The 11,425-nt window shown below is 38.5% G+C and overlaps 1 protein-coding gene across 1 annotated transcript; it reads left to right on the top strand.

The window, feature by feature from the left end:
• The first annotated feature begins 7,860 nt into the window (after window positions 1–7,860).
• LOC109490423 (uncharacterized protein CXorf51A-like) lies at window positions 7,861–8,589 on the top strand. Its single transcript, XM_019805134.2, has 2 exons — window positions 7,861–8,072; window positions 8,266–8,589. Exons 1-2 carry the CDS (start codon window positions 7,950–7,952, stop codon window positions 8,488–8,490), a joined length of 348 nt encoding a protein of 115 aa, XP_019660693.1. The 5' UTR covers window positions 7,861–7,949; the 3' UTR covers window positions 8,491–8,589.
• The last annotated feature ends 2,836 nt before the right edge of the window (window positions 8,590–11,425 follow it).

The following is an 11,425-nucleotide window of genomic DNA, read 5'->3' as shown; positions in this document are numbered from 1 at the left end:
CATTAAAATTTGTGAAAAGACATAAGAGACTTATGCACATAAGTCAAAAAGTGCTTCAAAGATATTGGAAGTACCAGAAGGGATTGCTAAAAGTTTTATAAGACAGAACAATAAGCCTTCATGTGTCCAAATCATCAATACTTGCTCCCAACAATATGATACTTTAAAAACCATATCATAAGCCATAAAGAAAAAGACAAATATAGTTGACTAGATAAAAATTAAAGATTTTTATATGTCAAAAGATGATGAACACATTTCTCAAAAGACAAATGAGAAACCAGGCAATAAGACAGATACATTTCACAGACAAAAGGCAGTTTTGCATAATATAGTATGAACTTTATACAGTTAAAGAGTAATTTCTTTATACAAATATAGAAATTAAGGACAAAAATGCCAAAGGAAAAGACATGATTAGCACTTCAAAGAACCCTAATGACTTATTGACATGTATAAATATGTGAGTATTGCTGTTAATTAAATAAATGTTTAAACAAAATGAGAAGAAAATTCTCAATAATTACACATGACTAAGTGCAAGTTGACATTTAATTGCTTCAGATTGATGGTAGTACCACTGCCTATAAGCTGCCTGTACATTTACGCATCTATGTGGTCATTCATTAACTCATTCAAGCATTTACTGAGCTCCTATTATATGTCCACTGCTTGAATAGAGAGCAAAGGCATGCACTTCCTGTTCAGTAAAAGCTCGCATTATAATAATAAAGGTAAAGATGTGAAAGATCTAAAGGAATTGTGATTAAAAATTTCTCAGCTAGGGGAAGTCTCAAGTGTTTCATTTCCACTCCCCAAAAGTACAAATGTAGGGGGACTTCTACATCTACTAGGGGCCCAGAGACCTACATCCTTTTGTAATGCTTGTAGATGGTCTAGGGCTTTGCAGACAAGGTTCTTCCTAGGACCATCAGATGGAGATATGGCAAAGTCTTTAGGCTCAGGCATCTGTCCCACTAGATAATCAGCAGGTAAGGTGCTGAATTCTGACAAAGTGAGGCCCTCATCAGAAGTGTGGTGGATGAAAATGAAGGTATGGAAACAGTTATGCTAGGCAATTAGAAATCAAAAGAGAAAGGGCCAAAAAAAAAAAAGCAGAGAAAGAGGACGTGAATAATAGAATCAATAAGCACAATGTTTATAGCAGCAATGTCCACAATAGCCAAACTATGGAAAGAGCCCAGATGTCCATCAACAGATGAAGGGAAAAAGAAGATGTGGTATTTGTATATACAATGGATTATTACTCAGCCATCAGAAAGGATGAATACTTACCATTTACATCAATGTGTATGGAACTAGAGGGTATTATGCTGAGTGAAATAAGTCAATCAGAGAAAGACAGTTATCACATGATTTCACTCATGAGTGGAATGTAAGAAGCAGCACAGAGGATCATAGGGAAGGGAGGGAAAACTGAATGGGAAGTAATCGGAGAGGAAGACAAACCATGAAGGGCTCTTAATTCTAGGAAACAAACTGAGGCTTGCTGGAGGGGAGGAGGGTAGGGGGATGGGGTGATTGGGCGATGGGCATTAAGGAGGGCACGTGATGTGATGGGCAGTGTGTGTTATATACAACTGATGAATTACTGAACACTACATCTGAAACTAATGATGTACTATATGTTGGCTAATTGAATTTAAATAAAAAAGAATCAATAAGCACAAACTAATATATAGAAAACTTACCCTCAACAAATAGATAATACACATTATTTTCAAGCAATCAAGGAATTGTCTCAAAAATTGACAACATACAAGTTCACAAAGGAAGCCTTAAAAAACTTTAATGAATCATTATCCTACACACTATGTCCTTTGACTATAATAAAATTAGAAATAGATTTTTTAAAGGAGAGCTTAAAAATCTGATATGTTTAGAAACTAAAATCATACTAAATGATTGGATTAACGAGGAAATAATTTTAAAGATTGTGAGATATTCCTAACACTACTTAGCACTAGAAGATTTGTGACATAAAGCTAACATAGAATGTTGTGAGAAATTCTCCGCTTTAAATCCTTTTATTAGAAATCAAAAAATATTGAGGACAGACAAGCTATGTGTCCAGCTCAACGAGCTGGAAGAAAGGGCAACAGAGTAAATGCAAAAGAAACCAGAAGGGAGGAAATAGAAAGACAAAGAAATATAGACCAAAAGAATAATTACAACATCAAGAAATGATTACTTAAAAAGATCAATAAGATAAACCACAAATGAGACATGAAGAAAAAAAACTAAGACTCAAAATATGAACAAGGAAAAATACTATAGCATCTTAAAAAGGAATGAAATAGTATGAGTAAGTACTTGCCAATAACCTGGAAGCTCAAGAAAACATGAACATATTGTTGGGGGTAACAGTATAAATGGCTACATTTTACAGAGGAAACCTGTAAGGCCAATTGTTTGGGAGACTCTTATTTGTTCTGGTGTAATTTTTTTTTAAGATTTTATTTATTTATTCGACAGAGATAGAGATAGCCAGCGAGAGAGCAGGGGGAGTGGGAGAGGAAGAAGCAGGCTCATAGCAGAGGAGCCTGATGTGGGGGCTCGATCCCACAACGCCGGGATCACGCCCTGAGCCGAAGGCAGACCATTAACCGCTGCACCACCCAGGCGCCCCTGTTCTGGTGTAATTTTTAACACGTTTAGCCTCTCTTTACCACTTCACTCACTTTTCCTCAGGAAGAGGCAGGAATTTAGCTGGTAAATTTTTAAGAAGCAGTGGGGCATGCTTCACTTAGCCCCTTCTCATCCACTCTCTTTTCACAGGATCAGCCCCCTCCAGCTGAAAGGTGGATTCTGATCTGCCATGTGTAAGGGATCTGGTGAATTCAAGGGTGAACTATTAGCAAGTCCACTTGGCTAGCGATCTAAAGTCACAACTCACGGTCACCTTTATCTGGATCTCTGACACGTATGTATCTACCAATAGGTTCTAAATTCTGAAAGGGAAGAAATTGGTATTATTAATTAGTCCCTGTCACAAATTCAAATGCTCATCAGTATTAAATAGCAATGGTCATCAGACTCTCCGCAGCCACTTCCCCACATACAGTACAGCCCTACATCTAGATGGCTTTATAAATTTAACAAAATGTTCAAGAACAGGCGATTCTCTCTCTCAGACATATGTATCAGAAAATTGAAAATGAGAGAGACCTTACCATTTTATAAGACTAGCATAACTTTGCTTTCAAAATTGAGAAAAAACAGATCATGAAATGAAATTTAAAGGACAATTCGGACCATAGGGAAAGGGTCGGAAAACTGAATGGGAAGAAATCAGAGAAGGAGACAAACCATGAGACACTATGGACTCCAGGAAACAAACTGGGGGTTACAGAATGGAGGGGGGTGGGGTAATGGGGTAGCCCAGTGATGAGTATTAAGGAGGGCATGTGTTGGGATGAGCACTGGGTGTTATACACAACTAATGAATTGTTGAACACTACATCAAAAACTAATGACATACTATATGCTGGCTAACTGAACATAATAAAATGAATAAATAAAAATTAAAAAAAATAGAAAAAGAAACCTAGAAAGAAAGAAAGAAAGAAAGAAAGAAAGAAAGAAACCCTACCCAATGACTTACTTCTGCTCATTGACCAGACTATCACATGACAATCTCTACCTGGAAAGGAGAATGAGAAATATAATCTTTTGGCTGGTCATGTTGCTATCTAAAATAAAATTGCAACACAGTAAGGTTTCAGGTGTACACTATAGTAATTCAACAATTCTATATATTACTCAATGCTCATCATGATAAGTGTACCCTTAATCCCCTTCATCTATTTCACCCAACCCCTCTCCCACCTCCCCTCCAGTAATCATCAGTTTGTTCTCTATAGTTAAAAGTCTGTTTCTTGGCTTGCCTCTCTCTTTTTTCCCCTTTTCTCCTTTGTTTTGTTTCTTTTTTTTTTTTTTTTTTTTNTTTTATTTTTATTTATTTGACAGAGATAGAGACAGCCAGCGAGAAAGGGAACACAAGCAGGGGGAGTGGGAGAGGAAGAAGCAGGCTCACAGCGGAGGAACCTGATGTGGGGCTCGATCCCATAACGCCGGGATCACGCCCTGAGCCAAAGGCAGGCGCTTAACCGCTGTGCCACCCAGGCGCCCCTGTTTCTTAAATTCCATGTGAGTGTAATCATATGGTATTTGTCTTTCTCTAACTTATTTCGCTTAGCATTATACTCTCAAGCTCCATCCATGTCACTGCAAATGGCAAGATTTCATTCTTTTTTATGACTGAATAATATTTCATTGTATACATATATCACATCTTCTTTATCTATTCATCCATCGATGGGCACTTGGGCTGCTTCCATTATTTGGCTATTGTAAATAATGTTACCATAAACACAGGGGGGCATGTATCTCTTTGAATTACTGTTTTTGTGTATTCTTTAGATAAATACCCAGTAGTATGATTGCTGGATCATATGATAGTTCTATTTTTAACTTTTTGAGGAACCTCCATGTGGTTTTCCAAAATGACTGCACCAGTTTGTATTCCCACCAATAGTGTATGAGGGTTCCTTTTTCTCTACATCTTCGCCAAAAGCTGTTGTTTCTTGTTGATTTTAGCCATTCCTACAGGTGTGAGGGGCTATCGCATTGTAGTCTTGATTGGCATTTCCGTTATGGTAAGTGATGATGAACATCTTTTCAGGTACATGATTATTTTAATTTTTAATTAAATTCAATTTAGCCAGGGCACCTGGGTGGTTCAGTAAGTTAAGTGTCTCCCTTTGGCTCAGGTCATGATCCCAGGGTCCTGGGATTGAGTCCCTTATTGGGCCCCCTGCTCAGTGGAGAGCCTGCTTCTCCCTCTCCCTCTACTGCTCCCGCTTCCCCCCCCTTTGTCAAATAATAAAATATTTAAAAATAAATTCAATTTAGTTAACATAGACTGTATTATTAGTTTCAGAAGTAGAATTTAGTAATTCATCAGTTGCATGTAACACCCAGTGCTTATTACATCAAGTGCCCTCCTTAAATCCCATCACTCAATTACTCCATTCCCCCACCCCTCTCCCCTCCAGCAACCCTCAGTTTGTTTCCTAGAGTTAAGAGTCTCTTACGGTTTTTTAAAATGCTTCTCCCAAAAACTGAGAACAGTTAGAAACTTCTTTAACAGGATTAAGTCTCCATAGCAAAACAAAACATCTCCTAATTACTGTTAACACATTAGGCACATGACCTTCAGATTATAAATATCTGATATTGCCTCTACATTCAACCTAGTACTGGAGGCCATGATCGATGAATACCCCCTAAAAATAAAAGGTATATGATAAAGATATCACCACATATCAGATGGTATAACAAAATTGGATAAACATGAAGGATTTATGTTCAAAGTATATCAAAGACAAATTTCACAAACAAGGAATTAATATCCAAAAACTACAAAGTAATGATGGAATCAACATGAAAAAAGACAAGAAATCCAATAATGAGAAATATTAATAACCAAAAAACAATTTTAAAGACAGAAAATCTGAATTGCTTCATAACTAATAATCACAGAAGTAAAAGGAGATTGTGCTATCAATCAAATTTCTTTAAAAATTAAAAGTTGGATAAGTATTAGTTATCTTTTGCTGTATAAAAAAATTACCCCAAAATGTAGTGGCTTAAAACACCAAACTCTATTATCTCAGAGTTTCTATGGGTCAAGAACCTGCGTGTAGCTTAGCTAGGTCCTCTGGCCCTTGATCTCTTACAAGGCTACATCATCTCAAGTCTCATTTGGAAAGGACCAACTTCCCAGTCCCCTAATCTGGTTGTTGATAGGATTCAGTTCCTTGTGGTTTGTTACACAGAGGGCTCAGTTCCTCAAGAGGTGTTCCTTGAGATGTGAGCCTTTACACTGATCATCTCACAAAAGCTTTCATCAGAATGAGAAAATGAGAGGGTAAGTAAGATTGTTAGCAAAAAAGAGTTATAGTAAGAGGGAACCTCATTATGTTAATAATTAATAACATCCCACTACTTTTGCTGGTTTCTAGGGATTCTATTCATTAGAAGCAAGTCACTAGATATATCCTACACTCAAGGGTAGTGGATTACACAAAAATGTGAACATCAGAAGGCTGGAGTCAATGGGAACCATATCAGAAGTTGCCTTCCCATACCAAGCATTAGTGAGTGTGTAGGAAAACAAGTCATAATATAATTCTATTGGGAAGCTAGATTGGTACATTTTGGAAAACAATATGGCAATAATTAGCAAAATTATTGCTTATATACTGAATGTCTGTGTCCCTCTAAAATTCATATGTTGAAGCTCTAATCCCCAGTGTGATTGTATTTGGTGGTGGGGCTTTTCGGAGGTTATTAGGGTTAGAATAGATCATGAGAGTGGGGCCTAATAATGTAATTAATGCCCTATTTAAAAAAAAAGAGGAGATAGCTCTCTCTCACACATCAAGGAAGGCCATGTAAGGACATAAAAAGAGGGTCTTCATCAAGAACCCAAACATGCTGGCATCTTAATCTTGGACTTTCAGCTTCCAAAACTGTGAGAAATAAATGTTTCTTGTTTAAGCCAGCCAGTCTATAGTGGACTAAAAATTATGTATATATCTCTCTCTTCCTCTGTCCCTCCTCCTGCTTGTGCTCTCTCTCTCTCAAATAAATAAAATCTTTAAAAAAAAAAACCTAAAGAATTGTGTGTATCTAGGACCTAGAAATTCTATCCTTGAGTGTATATCCCAGAAAAATATATGCAGAAGTCCATCAGAGAACATGACTGAGGAGTTCATTGCAGCATTGTTTGTAGGACTGGAGTGGAGAGCCAACACAGGTGTTCTTCAGAAGGGGAAATAATGGACAAGCAAAACTTGGTGCGTGAATACTAATGGAATATGATGCAACATTAGAAGCAGTGAACTGAAGATACACATAGCCATATAAGTCGAACTTAAAAGCATAGTGTTGAGTGCATAAGTGAAGAAAGAAGATCTATGGCACAATACTATGCATTCAAACACCACATAATTAACAAGGCCACATATTTCACAAGAGTACAAACATACACAAGGATATAATTCAAACATCAGAGTAGAAGCCTAATGGTGGGAAGGAAATGAGTGTTGGGATCTAGGAAGAAGAAAAACAGATAAAATATAAAGATAAAATATAAATAAAAGAGAAAGAACCTTGCAAACTCAATGACAATACCATGGACAGAGTCCAAAAATAGAAGATAAAAGCAACCTTCATGGGTGGGCAGTTCTAATCCCTGCCTGTAAGTCACAGAGCTGGCAGAAAATAATCTAATCAAATCATCAGGCTTTAATGCCAAATGCTCTAGGTAGAGAGCTTATTCATGGGAGCTTTTTGTTAGTTTGTAAGATAAGTCGTATTTCCACTGATATTTAAATTCAGCCATGTTGCTTTTGGAGGGATTTTTAGGTAAAAAATCCCAAACACTAGCTAATAACTAAGTGTGGGACACAGCAAAATAAACCACTGAGTAGGGGGGGCCTTAGAGAACAGACTGCAGAAAAGGTTCTTTCTCTACCACGTGCACTACTGCGATTGAACATGGGGATATGAGGAACAGTGGTAGTTGTTTGGAAAACTCTTTGGATGATGTTAAAGAAAAGCCCCCTTTCTCTAACCAAACCTTTTTGCCTCCTTATCATTTCCCCTCCCACCCAGATGTGTCAGGAATGGTACTTTGAAATGTCAGAGCCACATTTTGGCCTCCCTAGCAACCTCCCCAACACAAGAGTAGTGTCATAAGTAGTGCTTTGTGATGTCTGAGCCCCACCTTAGCCACCATTGGCTGGGGGAGAGCCTAGCCGACCAATCAAAGCTGAAGGGATGGTGCTCATTGTCCTGGGAGGAGTTAAGAGCGGTAGAATAGTTAGGAGGCCTGAGGTAGACTACTGGGAAGCTTCAATATGTCTTCAGTAACCAGGGAACTACCACAGCCCAATCAGGATATGGAGCAACAAACCTCAAGTTCCGAAGAGAGGAAAAAGATGAAGACTCCCTATAAACCCAGGTCCAGAGGTGGTAACAAGGTAAGACGACCCCACCCAAGCTACTCTTTTCTTCATTGATTTCCCCCTCCCCCAAGAATCTTAACCTTTGCTCACCTGGCACAAACTCCTTCCTCAGCCCAGACATCTTCTCATGATGCCCCCTTTTCTATCAATACCCCCTGCTTTTCCCCTAAGCCAATGCCCTTTTGGCCTCACTCTGTTGTTGTTCCAGGCACTGAAGACAACCCTGAAGGTGAAAAGACCCCTCCACAGGCGTTTGAGTAAAAAAGTCTCAGAAAAAACTAACAACCCCGTAAGAAAGCCTAAAAAAGCTAGAACACCACTCTTCGGTCATTACCACAAACTGAACGAGACGATGAAGCAAAATGAGCTACAGCAAGCCCAAGAGAAGGTGGAGAAGTCCACCACATCAAATGATGACCAGGGCAGCCAGTAACTCCAGAGTGAGGCCAGAGACTTCGGTAATATCTGCTAAGTCTCCAGAGGTCCGGTGGCTGAGAAATGGCTAATCGTGTAGACGTTGAATTTTACAGCACCAGGCTACACTTGATGGTACCTAAAATAAAGCCAACCTGTTGTGGAAATTCGTGTGTGTTTCTAGTATTTCTCTCATGGTGGGATCAGGGAGGGAAGGGGAGAGGCAGTAGTGCAAAAAGGAAGAAACATGGGGTGGTGTAGGGTTGGGGGCCAGTCTGGCAGGATCACAGTTAACCTGACCGTGGGAATAAAGACTGGGTCAGGACTGAGCACTGAAGACAAATTTCCTCCTTAACACTTGACGTAATGGGCAAGATGAAAAAGGGCTTGGTGTTTCTGCCTTTGTGAGGTGGGGGCGGGNGCAGGGCCATCCCCAAAGCTGAACAAGGAAAGAACTTCCAGGCCACTGACCTCACTGTGGTGTTTGTTACATTTTACCCTATAATGTCAACAACTAAAAGTCCTCAGAAGGGCCAAAAATCTTACCCTAATAAAAGTGACTAAAAGAACCCTACAGATGAAAATAATGGTGATTGGAAGCCACAAACCCAACACTGATTAGCCCACTTTCTTAAGAAACTTAGGGGGGGGTAATCAGAAGGGGGAATGAAGCATGAGAGACTATGGACTCTGAGAAACAAACTGAGGGCTTCAGAGGGGAGGGGGGTGGGGGAATGGGATAGACTGGTGATGGGTAGTAAGGAGTGCACGTATTGCATGGTGCACTGGGTGTTAAACACAACTAATGAATCATCGAACTTTACATCAGAAACCAGGGATGTACTGTATGGTGACTAACATAATATAATAAAAAATATTAAAATAAAAAAAAAGAAACAGTGTGGAGCAGTGACCTTCCAAGGGCAGGGCAGTGGGAACAGTCTGCCTCCAGGGCAGGCAATAAAGGAGAACACTGTCTACAGAGAATTCTAAACACTTGGAGGGGAGACAATCTTTTATTTGTTCTCTCACAGTTGTTCTTTTCTGAAGACACTATCACCGTAAATGAGTTTACTGAAGTATAATTGACGTATAAGAATTGCACGTGCTTAAAGTGACAGCTTGAGGAGGTTGACCCTATGTATACACTGTTAAACCATCACCAGGATCATAAGAGAGAACACATCCAGCCCCCCAAGTTTCCTCCTGCCCCTCGGTAGTTGCTCCCTCCTCCTATCCCTCCCTGTACCCCCATCCTCAGATAACTACTGATTTGCTTGCTAGCTCTATGGATTGTACTCATTCCATTAGTATAAAATGCTACAAAATGTAAACCTTATTTTTAATCCAGCTTTTTTCACTCAGTATAATTTACGTGAGAACCATCAATGTTCTTGTGTACATCAATATTACATTTTTAGGTTATGCTTGTTTTGTTGAGAATTTAGTAGCATTTAAAGGATGCTCCAAAGTTACTTTTTTTAAAATTTTGAGATTATAAATTTACATGCAGTTGTAAGAAATAGAAAGATGCCTTATACCCTTAACCTTATCCCCGCTCCAAAGGTAACATCTTGCATGTCTATAGAATATCAAAATCAGGAAGGTAAGATTGCTATGATATAGTTACCTTAATTCAGAGTTCACCAGTTACACATGCACTAGTTTACGTGTGTGTGTGTGTGTGTGTGTGTGTGTGTGTGTGTGTGTTTAGTTCTGTGCCACTTTATCACCTGTATAGTTTCCTGGGACTCCACTGAAGTCAAGACACAGAAAAATTCCATCATAAGGATTCCTCTTGCTATTCATTTACAACCACAGCCATGTCCTCCCTCACCCCTGGAAGCCAGTAATTTGCTCATCTCCATAATTTTGTCATTACAAGAATGTTACATAAATAGAATCATTCAGTATGTAACTTTTTGTGATCGGCTTTTACATTCAGCATAAATCCCTTGAGAGCCATTCAAGTTGTTGTATGTATCAACGTCTTTTTTCCTCCATTGCTGAGTAATACTGCATAGTGTGAATGTACCACAGTTTGTTAAACCATTCATTTATTGAAGGACATTTTGGTTTTGATTTCTGGAATTCTAAATGAAGCTGATACAATCATTCCTGGATAGGTTTTTCTGTGAACTTAAAGTTTTCAATTCTCAGGGATAAATGTCCAAGAGCAACTGCTGGCTCATGTGTTAATGGCAAGCTTAGTTTTGTAAGAAATTACCATACATTTTTCCCCCCAGAATGGCTATACCATTTTATATTCCCAGCGGCAATCTCTGAATGATACTTTCTCTGCATTCCCACCAGCATTTGGTGTTACCATTAAACAAAAAAATTTGAAGTCATTCTGGTGCCTGTATAGTGATACCTCATTGAAATTTTCATTTGCATTTCACTGATGGTTAATGTTGAACATCTTTTTATGTGTTCATTTGCCATCTGTATTATCTTCTTCGTTGAAATTTCTCTTCACGTCTGTAGCCCATTTTCTTTCTTGACACTTGCATGATCACACTTAAATGAATTCGAACACAAGGCACAGCTTCCAGGTGTACATAAATATATCTCCATTTTACAATTGTTTTTTGCTTCCTCTACCTTCAATCGTTTTGGACGCTGATAAGAATATCCTCAAACTCTTATTTAAGCAACGAGAACTTCTTTAATAGGACTTCATGACTTCTTTCTAAGAGCTGATCATCTGAATTTCTAGGACTTCTTACAGTAAATATTTTGTTTATGTTTCCTTTCTATATTAAATATTTGTTTATATTTTCTTTCTACCCACCTACCACTAGCTGGTTATTGCCTCCCAGATTCTGGCAAGTTGTTTATAGTTAAATAAAACCTTTTTGGTTTGGGGTTTTTTTTCCCCAATGAAATAAATATGGGTGCTCAATGCATCCCCTAATTATAAAATACTGGATTGGGATTCCTACCCTTGACAT

Source organism: Ailuropoda melanoleuca, chromosome X (genome assembly GCF_002007445.2).
Source record: "Ailuropoda melanoleuca isolate Jingjing chromosome X, ASM200744v2, whole genome shotgun sequence".
Lineage (NCBI taxonomy): Eukaryota > Metazoa > Chordata > Mammalia > Carnivora > Ursidae > Ailuropoda > Ailuropoda melanoleuca.
This window is presented reverse-complemented; position numbering and strand designations above follow the sequence as displayed.

What these genes read in the sequence shown, in the direction of transcription:
- LOC109490423 (XM_019805134.2), top strand. Translation starts at nt 7,950, where the DNA reads ATGTCTTCAGTAACCAGGGAACTACCACAGCCCAATCAGGATATGGAG. An exon ending in GGTCCAGAGGTGGTAACAAG is followed by an intron (nt 8,073 to 8,265) that starts GTAAGACGACCC and finishes TTGTTGTTCCAG; the next exon opens with GCACTGAAGACAACCCTGAA.